At 46.9% G+C, this 19836-nt stretch overlaps 3 protein-coding genes across 4 annotated transcripts; 1 reads left to right on the top strand and 2 right to left on the bottom strand.

Moving 5' to 3' along the window:
* Window positions 1-2556: 2556 nt before the first annotated feature.
* wdr89 (WD repeat domain 89) lies at window positions 2557-7430 on the bottom strand. The gene is made up of 4 exons (XM_086094434.1): window positions 7296-7430; window positions 6440-6681; window positions 5028-5528; window positions 2557-4043 (listed from the first exon to the last, which is right to left on the bottom strand). Exons 3-4 carry the CDS (start codon window positions 5418-5420, stop codon window positions 3375-3377), a joined length of 1062 nt encoding a protein of 353 aa, XP_085950560.1. The 5' UTR covers window positions 5421-5528; window positions 6440-6681; window positions 7296-7430; the 3' UTR covers window positions 2557-3374.
* A 2089-nt stretch (window positions 7431-9519) lies between these two features.
* On the bottom strand, window positions 9520-17761 carry nubpl (nucleotide binding protein-like). 2 transcript variants are annotated; one of them, XM_086094431.1, is made up of 11 exons: window positions 17446-17761; window positions 16396-16540; window positions 16281-16315; window positions 15083-15173; window positions 14153-14192; window positions 13735-13825; window positions 12681-12774; window positions 11468-11553; window positions 10495-10615; window positions 9848-9930; window positions 9520-9757 (listed from the first exon to the last, which is right to left on the bottom strand). In XM_086094431.1, the coding sequence occupies exons 1-11, from the start codon at window positions 17572-17574 to the stop codon at window positions 9695-9697; spliced, it is 978 nt and encodes a 325-aa protein (XP_085950557.1). In that variant the 5' UTR covers window positions 17575-17761; the 3' UTR covers window positions 9520-9694. The 2 variants fall into 2 exon arrangements, with proteins under 2 accessions (XP_085950557.1, XP_085950558.1); XM_086094432.1 differs by lacking the exon at window positions 17446-17761 and adding an exon at window positions 16829-17430.
* dtd2 (D-aminoacyl-tRNA deacylase 2) lies at window positions 17590-19814 on the top strand. The gene is made up of 3 exons (XM_086094433.1): window positions 17590-18064; window positions 18586-18655; window positions 19134-19814. Exons 1-3 carry the CDS (start codon window positions 17948-17950, stop codon window positions 19430-19432), a joined length of 486 nt encoding a protein of 161 aa, XP_085950559.1. The 5' UTR covers window positions 17590-17947; the 3' UTR covers window positions 19433-19814.
* The last annotated feature ends 22 nt before the right edge of the window (window positions 19815-19836 follow it).

Here is a 19836-nt window from a genome sequence, read left to right as displayed (position 1 = left end):
CTATTGTCAACAGCACCACACACGCAACGCAAGCACACGAACGTGCTCGGCAGTTCCCGCCTCGCTCGTTGGTCGCGCCGGCGACGACCGCGATCGCCATTGGACGCGCAGCGCGTCAGTCGGACCGTGGGGCGGGGCCAGAGCGTGACGCGAATGGCTCGGCCGGGCTGCGCTCATTGGTCGCAGCGGGCGATGGCGACGACCGCCATTGGCCGAGGAGGCACGTCAGTCAGTCGGAAGGCGGGGCCAATTTGCGACGTCGTCAGTGCCGCCCGCTGCAAACAAGGAAAGACGCAAATCGCAAAGGAAAAGGGAGGCGGCTGGAGGGAACTTTGAACTCAACCTTTGTCGCCTCGGAATGAGGACAAACCTGTCCGCGGCCTTGCTGCCTGCCGCCCTTCAAGACGGCCTAAAAATGCTGCATTCGTGGAAGGTCGGAAGTCGGATTTATCCCTCCTGACTTTTCCCAGTTCCGATCTGAAAGCTTTCGAGGCGAAAGTAAACAAGCAAAATGGCGGATAGCGATCAATTGTTTTTATTTTGGTCCTCAAAACACATTTTGACCTCCAGCAAACTTGCCTTCTCGCAATTTGGTTTCATTTATTGTATTTATCGTATTCCATAAGCATTCCATAGTTCAAGTTGGTCGTGTCACATCAAGTCATTTCAAATATTTATGAATGAAGAAAGCTATCTAGTTTTATACTCGAGTAAATTGTGTTTTACCATTCACGGTATGTATTTCTATAGTGGTCGCCATTGACGTTGGTTGCATCCACGTCGGTCGGTGAAGTCGGTATTTTTTTTAACGACTTCGCAAGTGGGATTTCTATGACGGTATATTAGGACCACATATACATTTATTTTATTTATTTTTAGAGGGTTGGGCAATATTCTGGAAAAAAAACTCACAAATTTGCCACTGTTTTAAGTCGCAAATTTTACCAGGGCTTTTCCTGTGTACAAAATTCAGAGGCGGCCACCTCCAGCCTAAGCCACTGATATCCAATGACGGAGGCACGTGGTGGCCACTCTGTATTTCTTGTACAAAATGGTCCATTCAGATACTATGATTGTATTCAATTATAAAATCAAATCCCGCTGAAACAAAATAAAATAACATGAAACAATGTGATCATCAAAAAGACATTTATTCATGTGTGAACTGACATCCAACATCAAATTAATCTCAAGAGTGTTGAGTCCTATTTACTAACACAAAAAAAACTACAGGCAATAGATTTTACCACAGGAATAACAATGGGGAGAAAAGTAGTCTTTTGGTGAGGTAAGGCATCAACATAGTTTTTTTCTTTTTATACTAATTTCTCTGTTCGGTTTACTTTTCTACTTATTGTGTACAGGTCAGTAAGTGACATTTGCCTTCTTGCCACCAAGTGGCAGAAAGCTCTATTGCAACTCATTGACAATTGTAACCGCTCCAACGCATTGAATTTTCCCCAACACATTATTTTATGCAGCCCACTCGTCCGCGGTGGGCATGCGAACGGTATGGCTGCATGGTTAAGAAGCACTTATTTCGACATTTCAGCTATGAACTTATGGCCGCCACTATATGAGTCATGGTTTCACCCCCAATGTTACGTTTGTAAACGCTTCACTTGTGATCCGGCATCCCAAGTCACGTTTTGTTCACGTTCAAGTGGCGAGTGATCGATTTTGAATCTTCCCACCATCGTGGCACTGTTTGGGGACGGCAAGAAGTCAACGGAACATTCAAAACGAGCTCGTGCATTGCATGGATGTCAGTACAATGTATATATTGGAATACTTTTTGTTATCCTCGAAAGCATTCATGTGTTCAAATTGAATGAGTTTGTTTTCATCCACGAATGCATTTGTACAGTATTAAATGCTTCATATGAAATCATCACAAAACTTTTGGGCCACCACGGCACATTCTTTTGCTGTGTGAAATTTTCTGATACTTGCACTTCTGGTCTAAACATTAACTTGACATTTTTAGTATTTAAGATGTAAATGTATATTTATGGTGTGTAGACACTTGTACAACAAATATGAATCAAAAACATTGTTTATGTGCACCCCTAAATTTTCGAAGTTAGTGGTTACCGCGCACAAAATGTTAGCCTGCAGCCCTGATCAATGTGCTCGAAATGGCGAAAGCGCCATCAGCGAGTCTGCCCACGGGAAGGGGCCGCCGCATCGCTGAGGAGTGTCCCACATTGTCCCTCAGAAGCGTACCCCTTGTCCCCCCTTGGGCTTATTAGCAGTTGGTCACCCTGCTCGTGGGTCAGATGAAGTCCATCCCAGCACGGACCTTTTGCAGGTGACGCCACAGCCCTCATGGGAACGCCCCCTCTGGGACGCTGGACGGCAAAAGAGCCACTTCAATTGTAACCATTGAATCTCGCACAGCGTAAAGTCGTTACCGCATCGATGATCTTATAAAAGGGTCATATGTTGCTGTACGGTCGGTTGTACAGACAAAGGAGTCAACCAAATGTTGCTTTTTAGCGCATACCTACTAATGAAGACAAAAGACGTCGATGGATAGCAGCAATCGACAGAAAGGACTCGCAGGCCAAAGTATTCACGGATTTGCAGCAATCATTTCTTGCAAGGTGAGTCGATAAATGTTGATACATTTTGCTCGTAAACGTACACTCAAACAAAGATTGTAACAGAGGTGTCGAATTGCGTGTTTCAAATCACATTAACCAGCCAGATAGTTAGCATCCACTCCAACTGCACAAACACACAGCTTTGTTTTTAAATGTACCTTCTTCAAAACTATGAAGCGCATTTGACTGTTTAATAATGGAGGATTTCGTCTTTGTGCTATTCGTGAAATGGCCGCATCGCTTGCCACTTCAATCCATTGCTAGTAAACATAGTAACATAACATCATCACAGTGTTTCAATATAGAACCGACTGTCTAAATAAGTCCGTCAGCATGATCGACACGTTTGACCTTTGCATTGCCAGGTATGTTGTCCCAGGTGCGAGCGTAGCATCTCGTCCCAGAGACCCCGCCAGCCACAAGCTTTTGAATCCGCCCCGCCCGGTGGAAGGAGAAGAGATTGACGACATCATGATATAGGTCGCGGCTAAGTGGCTCCGGGTCACGTCCACTTCCATTCAACAATCATTTCCTTCCGCCGTCCGTCATAGGGCAGCCGCGTGATCACGTGACGTCGGTGCAAATGGTCAAGAACAAAAAGATAATAAAACATTCATGATGAATTGCCACTAACGTGTGAATAAACCATACGCGCCATCTTGCCAACACGAAATGCCGTCAATCATTTTCAAAAAGTTTAACGAACAACTTCGAGTCGGACCTCCTGAAGAGAAACAAACGCAACAATTTGGGTTGCAGTCCGCTGGCCTATTCGCTTCCAGTCGAAAGGCAGAATGCGGCCCCCGGTTTCCATAGCGACAGGCGCGCATCCTCCCCGCCGGTGACCAGCGTCCCGCGGGCCTCGTCCCAGGCCAAGCACCTGACAGTGGCGGTGTGTCCCCCGCGCAGGTCGGCGAGGAGACGCAGGCCGCGGTGGTCGCACTCCATCAGCTGGATGTCGCCGTTCCTGTCGCCGCCCACCACCAGCAGCTTGCCCGCCCCCTGCAGCCAGGCCCCGCCCACCAGGTAGTCCGGGCCCCGGCCGCCCGGCGTCAGCTCCAGGCGCCGGACGTCCGGGCAGCCGAAGACGGCGAGCGCTCGCTCCGTGTCCAGCTGCCGCAGGTCCCACAGGCGCAGCCCCTCGTCGCGGCCCAGGCACAGCAGGCGGCTGCCGTCGGGCGCCGCCCAGCGCACGGCCGCCACCGCCGACTCGGCGTTGCAGGTGCACAGCAGAGCCTCGTCCTCCGAGCCGCGCCGCAGGTCAAACACGTTGACCAGGCCGTCGGCGGAGCCCGACGCCAGCCGGTCCTTGTTGTGAGGGTGGAAGCGCACTTGCGTCACGTCGTCGCTGTGCGACTCGGAGTAGGCGCCGAGCGGGGCCGCGTTGGGCTTCCTGCTGTCCCAGAACACCAACAGGCTGTCGGCGGCGGCGTCCAGCTGCCGCAACAAGCACAAACGACAGAGAGGACATGAGCGCAGGAGCCAGCTATCGTGCTGACACATTTATTTGCACAGAAGCGCTCCTTCGTGTTGCCGCAATCCCCTCCTCCGACACACCCGAATCAAATGATCAGCCCGCCGATGAGCTGAATCAGGTGTGCTGGAGGAGTTCCGCCTCTTAAACCGTGGTTGGTCCCGCAGGTTTTGGAGGTTTCCCGTCTCCAACACACCTGATTCACACGATCAGCGCATCATCAGCATAAGCCTGAGAGAAACATCCTGTTCATTGGAATCAGCTATGTTAGAGGAGGGAACCCTGGAAAACCTGCAGGACCGGATGAGCGTAGGGCATGGGTGCCCAAGTTTGGGCCTCGAGCACCCCTATGCAGCCTGTTTTCCACGTTCCTCTCCACTAACACACCTTGGTTCACAATCAGGGTCGTAATCAGGCTTCTGCAAAGCTTGCTGATTATCTGATCATTAGCTTCAGCTGCACTGCAGGAGGGAAACATGGAAAACGGGCTGGATAGGGGCTCTCGAGTACCGGACTTGGGCACCCCTGGTCTAGGGTATATTGGGTCCTATATTGGGATGACCTCAAATCAAAGTCTCGTCCTCAGCCTGTGTTTGTTGAAACGCGTCCTCCACTAATCCCACGCCAAAAGAAGCTGGAGCATTTTTTTTCCGGAGCAGCCAGCCACAGTCACAATAGTTTGTGGCAGGGCCGATCAACCTGAAAAGGATTTTTTTCTTTCCAAACAACAGACTGACGGCAACGCTTTTCACTTGTTGGTGGCAATTGTCTTCCCGAAAGGAAGCTCGTGGCTTAAAGCTTCGGATTGAAATCATTAAAAACAACAACAACCACAAAAGCGGCAGTTGCTAGCGGCTAGCCGTGAAGCGGTTGCCCGCTAGCCGCCGGCGACTGCTGCCGGACGTCTTTTCCAAGCCACTCGCAAATGAGCGACGTCGTATACTGACCGAGGTGCCGGCGCAGAGCAGCACGTCGCCGCAGCTCAGGTCGAAGCTGCCGAAGACGTGCGACGGGTCGCCGCGGAACACCTGAGCGGCGGCGCCGGCGGGGATGCGGACGTCCCAGGCCCGCACCGTCCCGTCCTCCGACGCCGAGTAGAAGAGGTAGGGCCGCGCGCGAGCGAAGGTCAGCCCGCACACGGGGCGGGCGTGGCCGCGATACTCGGCCAGCGGACGCAGCGTGGCCCCGTCGTGCAGCCGCAGCGCCAGGTCCGAACAGGACGCGGCCAAGGTGGCACCGGCCGGGTGCAGCACCATGTCCAGGAGGTAGGCCGGCTCGCCGGGAACGCCGCCGCATAGCGCCGGCCGCAGGACCCTAACCTCCGACGGCGAGGCCTCCATACTGCCGGCACCGCCGCTTTCCTCAAACACGCCGCCCGAAAGCGGATCTTGCAACTGTTGCCGCAGTCAAAAGAGATTGCGGGCGGCGCTGATAATCCTGCAAGCAACCTGAAACACACAAGAACTAACATTTGCACATTTGTTGTCCATATTCAATCAAACAAACGCAAATGTTTCAACATCGGACAAACTCCAAAAGTACACAAATATTGCCCCGCCCCCCTTTTTTTTTTTTATTACTTGTAACAAAGTACACAAACGCCTTTTATTAATAACTGATCAAAATAGTGATGTTGGATGCCAGTCGTTTTTCCAGATCAATACCAGTACAAGTACTCGTACGGTATTCACCAATACCAAGTACAGATGTACCACGAGTACTTTTGGCACATTAAAAAAAAAAAGCCAAGTCGGGGAAAAAGCAGCAAACAACCCAATATTTCTATTTTGCTTCAATTGCCATGAAATCACCAGCAATTTTCTATTCTTCTCATTTCTAGTTCCTGATTGTAAAACGGTCACAAAACTGGTATCGGCCGCCACCACAAGTACCAATACTTTGGTATCAATGAAGACAAAAAGTACACAAAATGTTGCTCGTTGTTATTATTGTTACCGCTAGATGAACATTTCTTTCAGACACAAATATTACATTTGTTTTCATATAAATGTGTGTTGGGTTTATTACGGCAATTAAAATCCTTTAAAATTGAAATGATCCAAAATGACTGGAAAAAAGAGCGGTTTTATTTTGTGGGCACAATTTGTGTACTTTCTTTTTGGAAAGAAAAAGTTGTATTTTTGTCTCGGCATATCGGTGCTTGCGACAGCGGACGATTGTGACCGTTTTACGATCACAAAGTAGAAATGAGAAGAAAGGAAAGTTGCCGCTTATCAACATCTGATGGATTATTATTATTATTATATCAGTCTTTCTTTAAAATAACTGGCCACGTTTTTCGGGAGAAGTTCTACACATCGAAAGCAGCAGCGGTATCAGAACTTTGAGTGACTCACACTGGTATCGATCCGGGACATTTTTTCCTGGAGGCCGTGGCCCAGTAAGCGATGGGTCCGCCGTTCGATCCCCACTCTCCCCAAGTCATGCGTGGTCGTGCGGCGCCCTTGGGCAAGACGCGTCACCCGTCTCGCCTACCGTGCCGCTCACACCTGCTGCAGCCGCTGGTGGGAGGGCGCTGGCAGCCAGTGCGAACCGTGCCTACCTTTGTAAGTTTGTACTTGTTTCTCACCACCGGTGCCACTAAAAGAATAATTGTAAGAGTACAAAAGAGAAATCGGATGCATTCTTATTCAACAAAAATTCGTAGATATTGGATCTTTTCAACTAAGACAAACACAACGGAATACAGTATTATTTAGAAATTGAACAAAAAGTTTACAAAGCGAAAATACAAAGACACTCTGGGGAGAAGATGGCAGACTTTTCAAAAATGCTCTAAAAAACGCAAATATCAAACAAAATCTGAAAAGATTAGTAATAAATAATTGACACAAATTAAGCAATTTTACAATAAGACAAATTCCTTGAATGTTTTTTAATTTGACGAACATTAGAGAAAAATGAAAACATTTTCGGGGAGGGGGGGGGAAGCAAATTATGAAAAATAAACACTTAAATCTGAAGCGAGTAAATGAAGAAGAAGAAAAAAGTCTGAAATGTGGTTGCGTGTTAACGGTCAACTGAGAGTTGCCGGTTGACGCTTACTGAAACAAGTCGTGGACATTTTGGGAGTTCAACTTGAGGAAAACCAAACAAAAGAAAAGGAGACGAGCCAGACGCTCCGTTTCATCATCAAGTGTGTCAAACCTTCGACAGTCATCATCGGCACGTCCGCGGCACGACCAACAACTTACCTGTAGCCTGACGATCGCTTTCGTGAGGTGAGGGAGGAGAACAGGTGACGCGGACGAGAAGAGCAAACACGCGTGGTGTCACGCTTACCGGAAGTCCGGCGGGAAACACACACAGGACCAAACGTTCCGCTTCATGAAAACCGCCAAAGATGATCCGTCATTATTCTCCTGAAGCGGACTTTCGGTCCGACGTGAGGTCATTTTAGCGGCACGTTTGCTTGTATGTCGTTTTGTGAATCTTTCGAATTACGTCACAGCCATCTTGTGGGTAATTCATTGACTTCCCCATCGGATTAAGAGCAGCAGTATTCCAAAATGGGTCCTGCGGGATGATTTGGGATGTTTCCCTGCTCAGACCATCGACATTCACCAAAAGGTTTTTACGCTTGAAGTTGGTGGATTTGAAAAAAAGGAAAATGCACATTTTGCCAATGGAAACAGCTTTTGCGAATAAGCGACTACAAAACCGGACTACAAGACCGGATATACGGTGCACGTTTTCTTTTGAACGGACACGTTTGTGTCGTCACAAAAAAATGGCGGATGTTAAAGTAAGACATGTTTGGGGAGATGAAGAAACATGATTATTTTTAGAATTGAAGCCATGAATGCCATTTTAGATGACTAATCTGTCCTTTTAGTGACGTCATCTCGCGTCTCCATTCGCAAAAGAAGAACGGATGGAAACGGGCACAAGTCGCGTCTTCACAAAATTTGATTACAAATTTCAAAACATTTGGATGGAAACTTGACTATTGTTTTTTCATTAGTAAGACTTGACAAGCGACTTGCGTTTTTGGTTTGACTTTCTACGCGTGCAGAGGAGTCATACCGCGTTCAATAATCCTGGAAGTAACTGGGAGTAACATTCAGGCATGTGGAATGTCGTCCATCTTGGAAAGCAAAATATGCTGGCTCTCCCACCCTGCGCAGCCTGTAAAGGGCGGAGCTGGCAACACCAGACGAGCCCCAAAACGGGCATGCAAGGTTGATGGGAGCCTCTGAATTGTCTGGTTGAAAAAGTGGGTGTGGACAGGCGTCCACAGACATTCCATTGCGATTCGGCACCGGCCAATCAAATGTGTCTTATTTGCGTGACGTCGTCTTGGCTAACGCTGTTGGAATATCAAAATAAGAGTTGACACCATCAAACTTTTTCCCGCAACAACCACACAAGTCATCCGCTACTATCTCTCTTTGGCGAGTAGCCATTAGGGGTGTGGCCTAAACAAAATCCATTTTAAATGTCCCCAAATAAATGTTATTTGAATTATTTGATACCATCTTGCCCTTCTTTGTGTGTGCCCTTATTGTGAGCACACTTCACGTTGTACACGATTTGGCCACTAGGGGCAGTGTGCTTCCGCCCGTTCTGATACACTGTTAAGTTGTAGACGCCTTGGGAAGGGTTAGGGAAGGCCCTTGTTGACGGCAAATGCTGTCATGTGCGCTGCCGGCGGCCCCATCGCCTCGTAAAACAGGAATTGCAAATTTTGTTTTAGACTTTGAGCCACTTTTCAACCCCAATTTCAAAACAAAACAAATGTTTACATTATATCGGTAATATTGTTTTAATTTCATTGCAATGTGTCTAAACGTGTGAATAAATGACAAAATATATTGTTTTCACTTTCAAATGTTTGTAATGGTTGGATAACGTTTTAAAAACAATAGATTGATTTAAATCGAAGTAGGAGTGTTTGGTTATAATGTTAACATCCAAAAATGTATTTATATTCCGTGGTAAAAGAAGCATGACGTTAGCGTTACTCATTCAACTGTCCCAAAACCCGTGATGGAAAATTTGGTCCGGTTTTTTTAGACAAGCTGATTTGAATTTGGACAACTTTCATTTCCTTTATATGGGTTTGTTGTGAACAATATGTTGAACAGACATCTGGAGTTTACATTTGGTATGAAAGTGAACGTCTAAATGTAAACGTCTGTTAGCGGTTATTTAAACGTCTAAGAATAGATGACGGGTCGAGATGAAGTCGTCTACAAAAAAAAAAAAAATTCATTATTAAACCAGTTGGGGACCGTTTTTAGCCAAGACGTCCAAGTACCATTTAGACGTCTTGTAGACGAAAAAAAAAATACTCGGGTTGTTTCTCCTCGCGCTCCCGATCGTCACTTATTGATTTCCCTCCTGAACTCGTAATTTGCAGTCGGCCACGTGATCAAATCAATCAATACACGAATGAATGAAGAGGGCGCGTTCGCAAAACTGTCGACAGCATTTTATTTCACATTCCAATTCATTTTGAAGCATCAACGAGCAGCCATTTTGTTCAAAAACAACCTCGCACCGGCTCTGAAATGAGTACAGCGCATGATTGGAGGCAAAAGTAGCCGTCTGGTTTTGTCTCCAAAGTTTCGCTCAGCGTGCGCGGACGCCGTCAAGCGGCGATCTGCTCCAGCCTCCGGACGACCGCGCTCGCCAACTTGACGTAGGACAACGCCTGGACGGAGCGCAAACGCAAAAGACAACGCAATCATTCCCAGCTTCTCACACGGCGGCCAACAATTGGAAGAAGAAATGGAAGAAGCACCTCGGGACTGCCAGGCGATGACACGACGACGGGCGTCCCTCTGTCAGCCGTTTGTCGGATGTGGACGTGAAGAGGAACGTCACCTGAGACCAGCACAAGTCACGCAAGATGCCTTCACGCACGGCTTGCCACTGGCATTAGCCAGCCATCCATCCATCCAGCCATCCATCCATGTGTAAAATAAGGTATTCATGGCTTAAAGTTGTGTTCCTATAATCTAAACAGCTATGAGTGATTTTCCTTCCTTCTTCTTTTCTTTTTTTTTTGCCTCTTCTGGTTGTGCCAGCTGGTCCACAACAGCTGTCAATCATTATTCAAGTGTGCCGTTTACTCAAAGTGGCAGACGCCTTTTCTATACTGCCAAAATGGCTGCGCTAGCGTAGCCTGGAAATCCAGACTCACTGGCGGCTTTGCCGGAGAGCGATTCTGGTCCTGGACCTGTCGCAAATCTGAGGCGGGGCAAACCTGAGCTTGTGGAATGATTCGGCTCCGGCCAGTTTTCATCTATGGCCGCCGGTCCACACCCACTTTTTTAAACAAAGAAAGTGGGTGTGCCGTTTTGGGACGCGTGACGTCAACGTCCGAATTTCTATTCCCACCCGGCTGCGGACCAACAAACAGAAGGCGCGACACCGGATTGGCCGTACCTAAAAGAGCGACTCCCAGGGAGTCCGCCAGCTGCCTGGCGCCGTCCGAGCCGAAGATGGCCGTCTGCTGGTGGCACTTGGGGCACTCGAACGTGCTCATGTTCTGCACCAGGCCCAGAACCTGCAAGCACGCACACATACGGCATTACAAGAGGAAAATGCGGGCCACCGGACCCAAAAACCAAAGAGCATCAGGAAATGATCGAGAATCTTCCAGGATCGAAATCAATCAAACTTGAATCGATATATTCCAGCGTTCCTCTTTGTTTCTTCTTGACGTGCTAAACTGTGGGAACAGATGAGCCCCGAAATACAAATTCCTACCTAAAAAACATCCACATTCCCACATTCTGAAGCGCGTCTTTCCAAGTGTGCGGCAGTGGGCAATTTTCCATGGCGCACTTGAACGCACCAGCATTCTGATGTCACCCGCTCGCGCTAAATGCATTTCCTTGCCAAAGTCACCGTTGAGCAAGTATCGAGTCAGAGTGAATGAAGCCTTGCACTTGCTAGCATACTTTGGGTGTGCGCGTTTGTCTTTGCTACGTTGTGGGGCCCGTACACGCGTGGTCTTCCAAGTTTAACTACCATTGTGGGGACCGACTTGAAATTGTGTGGTCCCCACAAGTTCCGACCTCTTTTTGAGGGTCCAAATTTGGTTTTAGAGTTTCGGTTTGAATTGGGTTATGGTTGAGGTTAGGGTCAGGAATGGGGGTAGTCAATCCTTTTTCATGGATGGGGTTAGTGGGCGGGGCTAGGAAATGCATCATGTCAATGACATGTCCCCACGATGTGTGTGCGTATCGCGCTGTAATCTGTTAGGATGTCGGGTTTGGGCCAAGTGGGATGCAGGTCCGGATGTCTGACGTCGCTCATGGCGTTCCAATGAACAATCGGGGAGAAAATTGGAGGGAAAATTGCTGACGCACACACACGCACGCACGAGCATTCCACACAAGCGGCTGTTTTTTACCGGCACGTTGACTTTCTTAAACATTTGCACTCCTCTGCGAGCGTCCTGCAGGGCGACGTCCTGAGGCGTCGACACGATCACGGCGCCTGCACGCAAAGCACACGCGACACGTGTCATATCAAAAAAAAGGGGGGGGGGGTGATGATGTTTTGTCGAATGCCTCCTCCTGGCCCTCAGAGAAGCGTTTTCCGAGCGTTTTCCCGAGATTGTTGATGTGGTTTCAAGCAGACCCGGTTGATGATGTAACCTCACCCCCACACCTCCATCCCAGGAAAAGTTGATCGGAGCGTTATTTGGGATCCATCCAAGATTATTTTAACTAAAACTCAATTTCGTTAACAAAATAAAAACAAAAATGCTTTTTAAAAAACGAAAACCAACTGAAACTACATTTTATGTTTACAAAACAAACTATAATTAAAGCAAAAATGTCCTTTATTTTAGTCTTTGGTCATTCATTTCATACATGAGCCTTTGGGGATGATTTGAAATGCCATTTTAAGTCGATTAATTTTTATATTAACTGGGATAAGGATATTTGAAAGTGTGTCACACAGAAGGACGTCATCGAGCAGCAGCCAATAGAAAAGCACCTTCAGATGACGTCGCTCCCATATTGTTTTTTTTTTTTAATATTGTGCACAAGTCACCCCCCCCCCTTTTTTTTTAAGTAAAACTAAAACTAAAACCAAGCATTTTCAAAAAAAAAAAAACCAACTGATCAAAACTAACAGAACTAGCCTGAAAACTAATGAAAACTAACTGGAAAAACAACAACTCAAAACGAAATGAAAACGTTGCCAAACTATACGAACCCTGGATCCATCAGAGGCACTTGGAAGGATGGCAGGTGCGCGCAGAGTCGCATTTAAAACAACTTTCAATGTGATGTACACTTAGCCGAGGGTGTGCTCACTTATGCAACAACGCCATTACCTCAGCAGCGTACCACTTCAGTTGTCGCTTTTTCAGTTGAGGTCACACTAATGGTGGAAAAAGTTTGGAATGATTTTTCTTTTTTGCACACCTGGATTTGAACCGGCGTATTTACTCTTTTAATCATAGCTAGCCTTCATTGTCGTCATACAACCGGATAGACAATGAGATTTTTCCGTGCAGCATAAATACAATTAAAACAAAGATTGATTCCTAAAATAAATATCAAATCGAAATCAAACATCCAACTATTCATTAGCATCGCGGATGTGCTAACCTGCTATCGGGATGCTCTGCGTGATGGTCAGCTGGACGTCACCTGTGCCGGGAGGCATGTCGATCACCAGGTAGTCCAGAGGGCCCCACTCCACCTACACACACACGCACACACACACACACACACGCGTGCATCAGCTGGACGTCGACATGCTTACTTGTACACACGCACACGCATGTGTGCACACCAGGGCCAGAAGCGACAAAAAATTTAAAAACAATTTCGTTAATGAAATAAAATCAAAATGAAAATGCTTAAAAAAACCAAAAAAAAACTTATAGGTAACGTCCTTCATTTTAGTCTTTGGTCATTCATTTCAATCCGTGAGCCTTTGGGGATGATTTTCGATGTGATCTGAAGTATTTTTATTTGGATCTCAATTGGAAGAAAGACGTTTGAAAGTGACGTCATCTTGCAGCAGCCAATCGAAACGTTTTCTTTTCACTCAACCCAAATGCAACGCCAGCTAAGAAATGAGTTACTTTTTTCATTTTAATGGTCTTTATAAAAAAGTAATACACATTTTAAAAAAGAAATACTGAAACTAACTAAAACTAAATTAAAAGTAAGCACGTTTTAAAAAAACTCAAATTAATCAAAACAGAACCACCCTAAAAACAAATAAAAATACAGAAATAAAAACTATCTTTTGAACGTCATTACTTTGTTACTTCTTTGGACAATATTTCAATCGTGTCTGGTTACTAGAAGATCTTTATTATTATTATTTAAATATATGCCATATGTGTTGAATGCAAGCTAAGAAGACTTGTTATTGTGTCATAAAGTCAATTAAAGCACAATCGAACTTCTTCTGCAGCGTCGAACCTACAACCGCAAAATCAAGACATCCAAAAAGAACCCCAAAGCTCATGAGCACGTCGAAACATCGATGACAACAAAAACATTTGAAAGGTTGCCTGGTTTTATTTGCAAAAAAAGATGCTTTTTTTGCAGTTCCTTTTTTTGTTTGGTGCGAATCATTTGTAAAGGTTTTGTGGAACCTTGGTGCGCACGCATACTTGCGGCCAGGGAGGAAGCGTGCCGTGCCAACCTGTCTGAGCAGCTTGTGGAGGGCCGACATGACCATGAGCCCCCTCCACACGATGGCGGCGTCCTCGTCCACCAGGAAGCCCATCGACATGCTGACGGCACACAAGAGCGCGTGAAAGTCCAAACTGGCGGCGACATTTGTTGGGCGTGGAAAGGAAAAGTCGTGTTTCCATTCGCCGCTCCAGGCCAACAAAACGTCATTTGGGCCTTCGGGTTGCAAGTTGAAGTGCTCAACAAACGGGGACAAAAAAGGAACGGGCAAATAATTCTGCTCGTGACTCGCCAACCGGGCCTAATCTGACCTTTCAAGCCACCGCCGGACTGACTGCTGGGGGTGAAAAGCAGGCGCTTCAAAAGGTAAGCAGAGCTGCAGCATTGGTACTCATTTTCACGAGATAATGTTTCCTTTCAAGACTCACCAAGGGATGCCGTAGTTGGTCAGCGGGATCATGTGATTATCTGCACAGACAAAAAAAAAAACAATCGCGGCTTTGGGACATTTAGGTTTTGCTGTTTAAAAAAAATAAAAAATGCAAACAAACGTTTCACAGGCGACGCTAAAATCAGCATATTTGTTCACCCTTTGACCTTTGCGTCATCGGCCACAACAAGCCACTTGAGATTGGTCAGAAATGTATAAAAATACAAGGAGACTTCCGTTCCTACGCTGGCGATGTCACCCCAATTTGGACGCAAGTCGGCGTTCCCCGTTAAAGTCGATATTGACATCAAAATACGTCGAACAGTCATTTTGAAAAACATTTTTGCACGACCCGGAAGCAATATTTGGTGTTTGCGCACGGACATTGATTGCTGACGCACGGCAGAGCGCAGCTAATGAAAACGTCTACACGTACATGCGACGCGGCCGATGGCGAGCCGACGTGATGAAGGACGTCGGCTGCTGGACGCAACAGCACAACTTGAAATAGCGCCAAAATGGAAAAAGAAGCGGTTACGGACGTCAAAACGACGTCGGTCGCGTACGACGTTGCTCAGTCCACGTGTCCAATCGATTTGTCTCACTATATAATATTAATATTTTGACAGTTTAGATTGATGATGTTATTTGCATTCATTTGAATGGGGAAGCTGGTTTGAGATACAAACACAGTGATGGGACCAATGAAGCTCGTATCTCAAGACACCACTGATGTCACGCTGTAACAAACTCTTAAGATTTGAATGTATTTGATGAATGGATTGTCCAATTTGTCACAGTTGGACTTTGTCGAATGAAGACATTTTCCTTGTTTATTTAAAATGTCATTTTCCAAATCCATTGCGGCCCGCAGCCCACGTTTGCACACGCCTTCAAATGTATGATGATGTTCATGTTGCTGCGTTACCGTGAGTGAGCTGCGGGTTTCCCTTCAGGTTCATCATTTTGGGAATGGACGGACCGTAGATGTCAGCGTCCAGCAGACCCACCGACGTGCCCTGAAATGAAGGACAGCATTGGCAAAAATAGCAACAAAGAGCAAAATTGATGCTTTGCAACATTTCATGTCGAAAAGTGAACACGGCGCCGCCGCAATTAAGGATCCCATCAACAGCCCTTTTTTTCTTACTAAAAAAAAGAAAAGAAAAAAGATCCAATTCAAGGAAGTTTTATACAAATGGCTTCAAGCAACACTTTTCAAGCTTCCAAAAATATTGTCTCAACTCTTCTGATGAAACATGGACTTACTGCTAATTAGTCACGGCCTGGGGGTGGGGGGTGGGGGGTGGGGGGGTCTGAATCGCCTTTTACTGAGCAACGAACCCTGCCACACAAAAAAACTACCAATGTGCAGATGTACGTCAGTTCCCCCCTTTCGTCACAAAGTCCATTCCAGCGTCTGCGTGTGATGGCAGAAGCTGCAACACAACCACTTTTGTCTGAGACGAAGAAAAAAAAAAGGGGTGGGGGCAACCTGGATCAACACAGGACCGACTTTCATTGGCTGGCGTGAGCTCAAAGACGACGCGAATAAGCGCTGGTCCTCATGGGAAACGTGGTCTTCCTACAGGAAGAACAACCGGCGCCGTCGTGGAAGTTTGTTTCAGAAGAACATTTTCCACATTGTTGGGACGCTCAGCATCAGCTGACCTCGGAGATGCGCAAAAAAAATCAGTCACATGTTTCATACACAGCCCAACTCGATCGACTTCACATTGTGTCATTAAAGGTCAGCTACAAACAGCTTTGGAGGTTTCAAAGCAAAGTCAAGAATTCTGGAGCAGCTTACTAAAAAAAAAAGGAGGGGGGGGGCAACGCAGAGTGCAAGAACAAGAACAAATGACAATGAAAGCGCTGTCAGAAGATGTTCCTTTTCAACCGGCCTGACACGCATTTACACGCAATTCAAACATTTGGATTGAATCTTGATTCTATTTCCTGCGATAAGAAAAGACAGCTGCAAAAATGAGGGGAAAAAGAAGTTTGTTTGAAGGTGGACTTTGGCTCGGGTACGTCCTTGGCGCGTTGGTCACGGGATTTGACGGCGATTCTTCCCCCCCCACCAAATAATAATTGTCGGGCGGCGTCGACTGAAGCTTCCTCACCGGTTTGTCAGCCGTCAACGCCAGCGCCAGGTTGACTGCGGATGATTCACAAGAGAGAGCTTTTGAAAAAGCCGACGTGCACGAGCGCCGCTGGTCAAGATGAGGCGCGCCGTACCCGCAGTGGTGGACTTTCCCACGCCGCCTTTCCCCGAAGCCACCAGCAGCACCTGGCGGACCCCCGCGATGGCCTTCCGCTCGGGGAGGCCTCGAGCCATCCGCTGCTTCTGACGCTCCGTCAGGGTCGTCGCGTTCGCCGACATCTGCCGTGACAACGAGACACAAAACGACAGGCTGGATTTCATTTGGTCAACGGAAACTAAACTAAAATCATTTGGTCAACACACATTTTTCACCGGACTAAGACTAGACTAAAACCTTCATTAATAAAACATAACTTTTCAATGAGTTTCTCATGGAAAAATGCATACCCTTTCTTCCCTATTCTTTTTATCCCGATTGGAGTTTTCATGTACAATGCTAGTTTCCACGTCGGCAAAGGTGATTTTTGGGCAAATGCTTGAGCTTGTACAATATACTTTGCGACCCACCTTACTTCGAGCGCGAGATACAAGGACCGGAAGCTGAGATCCACAGTGGTGACGTATTTTGCGTTTTTGTGAGGAAAGGGGGGGTCCATAAATGCTTGGCAAATCCAGGCATAGCCATAGCTGCCGTCGACTGGGGGTTTTAACTTCAGTACTACTGCTACTTTACTACACTTTTGACATCATTTTAAGCAGCACAATTGATATAAAATAAACACTGCGGCAATGTTTGATGACGCAATCGCTCAGTGTCGCGAGTGGATGACGTCCCTGTCCACATTCTCACGCTCGTACCCGCGCTCTCCAACCTTTCTTTGTCTATTAAGTGAACACTTCGTCGAAGAGCGTAGGGTGTATGGAGTGCAAGTCTAGAGACAGGGCCACACTTATACATACAGATCAGTGGTGTGAGCCTAGCGACCGGATGTTAGATCGAAAGCACTCCGACCACGTGCGGTCTATCATCGAATCAGATTGCGCTATGATCATAGTTTGATCAAAGAACAATAGTATGGAATGTTAACTCAACGTGATACTTCCGGTGTCGTCGCTGTCAACAAACGAATCTTAACGCAAAGCAAACCGCGACTCTGGAGAAAGAAAGGTCCAAAGATACTCACGTGCCGGCGCGTAGAGTGTAAACAGCAGGCAGACTGGCCTTTTATTTGTGGCCTGGCTCGTAAAAGCAGTGATTTGTTGGCGTGTGCGCTTATCAAACAAGAAAATCTGCCGTAAGTGAAGTGCGCCATGTTCGAGCTGTTCCACTGGATCACGTGATGCGCGTCAATGTTGCGCAAAGTTACGAAACGTTTTCAAAAACAACACTTACGGGATTAGTTATGGAAAGACTATTATTAATGAATACAATAAACAAGTGTTTCGGTATGGTAGTGATTGCTAATTCACAAGGCAAGTCCTGACGGCGAAAAACGTGCGCAACTTTGGGCTTCATCAAACTTCCGGTGTGACATAACCAGAAAGGGAAATATGTTTCAATCCACGTTTCCTGCTTTTCAAACAAGGCAGAATGTGAGTGGTGAGCGTTTGTGTTTAGTTTGCTCGCGCGTGTTTTTGTTGTTTGTTTGTACATTCTCTTGCAAGAGATTATTTTAGCGGAGTGTCATGGCTGGCAGAAGCGATTGTACGACTCCGGTGGCCCGCACGGTTGTGCAGCAATGTTTGCAGGCGAGGCTGCAGGTGAAGCCGCAGGACGAACACCAACAAGCTCAGTGGGTTCAGGTCAGACAGAGAACTCGTACCTAATTCACATCATAACGTATTTCAAAGTTTCCGTTCATCAAAAACGAAAATAAAAGGCAGTGGATTATTTATTTTTTTGCAGTGACTCTCCTGCTAGCGTTATTTTGCCGTGAACGGCTCCGGTTAATCGACGGACCGAGTCATGCGCTTCTGTGTCTTTTTTTATGGGCTTTGTTTTGAAATCGTGAGCAGCTTTTAACCCTCAGCATCTAAGCTGGTGTTATCAACAAATTTGTAGTTTAAAAGCGTACGAACGAACTGGAGCAGGATTTGTTCCCGTTTACACTTTCGCTGCGACCTGGCACACATTCACTGGCGTGCAACGTGTGAACTTGTCGATCTCGCGCGATTCACGGCAAAGTAGCGCGCGGTGGCGAGTTGCTAATCACGGCAAAATATCCACACCGAAAGTGAAAGCCAGCTGCCGTTATATTCAGAGTTCTAATTGTCAATGAACTTTTCGGATCAGCAGCCAATGTGTTTTGATGTGAATATTGCAGATCGAAAGAGGAATGGTGGTCTACGTTTGTTTTTTGAAAGGCGCAACCGAAGACATCCTTCCCAAGATGGGTGAGTTGCCGCCCCCTATTCAAACGACAACTGTCAGGTCAACATCTTCTCTTATTTCAAATCAGCAAACTGTAACTCCACAAAGTATTCAGGAAAGAGAGGATGCACCAAACATGGCATCTCCTCTCTTCTAGAGACGGCCATTTTGTTTGTGAATTTGCAAGCTTGTGAATATTCAGCAACGACATCAGTCAATGCTGGGACTTTTGCATTTTCCAATTCCCATTTAGTGCTTTAAATGCATCTTTTTTTGGGGGGGGGTGTGGAACAGATGAATAGCTATGAAATTCATTTCAACGGGACCAACTGACTTGATGACCCCGTTGCGTAAGAGTGCAAAAATTCCCGCCCTATTGACGCGGTGGGCAGGCGAGACAGTGGTCACATTTTGAATTGAAGGCGTGAGTGTTTCAGTACGACGCCATTTGCGTACGAGCGAATAAGAAATCAACTTCCCGTGCAATGTCTCCTTCCGTAGTTTCCACGCTGCTGAACGTGCAACTGTGCGAGTCTTCGTCCGGGAAGTTGGTTTCGCTGGCGGAGCTCCCGGGCAGCCTCCTGGTGGTCCCCCAGGCCACGCTGGGGGGCAAAGCCAAAGGCAAGAGCATGCAGTATCACCACAACGTGGCCAAGGAGGACGGAATGAGACTCTACAGCCGCTTCGTGGCGCTGTGCCAACAAGCGGCCGGCGCCGGCGTGCAACACGGCACGTACGGGAACAGGCAGGTGCTCCACGTGCAAACCAACGGACCTCACACGCACCTCATGGAATTCTGAATTGTCTCCTTTGGAGTCTGGTCAGCAAAATGTGGAAAGAAATCCCAGCCTCGTTAGCCGTACCGCCGCCACGTTCTGTACTGAGGAGGCGGTCGTCAGCGCCGCCAAGGTTGGAACGGGGGCAACATTCGTCCTCTTTTGCTTCCCCCAAAAACAAAACAAATCTCCACAGTGCATAATTGAAAGCAACTTTTGAATTCACCAACTTCAAACAAAAAACGGTTCATTTCCTGCTTTGATTCTTTTCCACATTAAAAGCTGATTTTTGCAAGCCTTGTTTTGACGAAACACAAAATAATCGTCCTGATGATGTTTATGTTGTTCTGCAAGCGCTGCGGCTGTTTGGAAAGTGCTTTATAAAATAAAGAGGACTTGAAATCAAGATTCGGACCACATTGTGACTT

The sequence above is a fragment of the Leptonotus elevatus genome, chromosome 14 (genome assembly GCF_054856555.1).
Source record: "Leptonotus elevatus isolate MCC_2025b chromosome 14, RoL_Lele_1.0, whole genome shotgun sequence".
NCBI lineage: Eukaryota > Metazoa > Chordata > Actinopteri > Syngnathiformes > Syngnathidae > Leptonotus > Leptonotus elevatus.
Note: the sequence above shows the minus strand (reverse complement) of the source record. Positions and strands in the feature narration are given on the sequence as shown.

What these genes read in the sequence shown, in the direction of transcription:
- wdr89 (XM_086094434.1), bottom strand. Translation starts at nt 5,420, where the DNA reads ATGGAGGCCTCGCCGTCGGAGGTTAGGGTCCTGCGGCCGGCGCTATGC. An exon ending in TGCTCTGCGCCGGCACCTCG is followed by an intron (nt 4,044 to 5,027) that starts GTCAGTATACGA and finishes TTGTTGCGGCAG; the next exon opens with CTGGACGCCGCCGCCGACAG.
- nubpl (XM_086094431.1), bottom strand. Translation starts at nt 17,574, where the DNA reads ATGGCGCACTTCACTTACGGCAGATTTTCTTGTTTGATAAGCGCACAC. An exon ending in GGGAAAGTCCACCACTGCGG is followed by an intron (nt 16,316 to 16,395) that starts GTACGGCGCGCC and finishes AATCATCCGCAG; the next exon opens with TCAACCTGGCGCTGGCGTTG. An exon ending in TCCACAAGCTGCTCAGACAG is followed by an intron (nt 12,775 to 13,734) that starts GTTGGCACGGCA and finishes GTGTGTGTGTAG; the next exon opens with GTGGAGTGGGGCCCTCTGGA.
- dtd2 (XM_086094433.1), top strand. Translation starts at nt 17,948, where the DNA reads ATGGCTGGCAGAAGCGATTGTACGACTCCGGTGGCCCGCACGGTTGTG. An exon ending in AACAAGCTCAGTGGGTTCAG is followed by an intron (nt 18,065 to 18,585) that starts GTCAGACAGAGA and finishes TGAATATTGCAG; the next exon opens with ATCGAAAGAGGAATGGTGGT. An exon ending in AGACATCCTTCCCAAGATGG is followed by an intron (nt 18,656 to 19,133) that starts GTGAGTTGCCGC and finishes CTCCTTCCGTAG; the next exon opens with TTTCCACGCTGCTGAACGTG.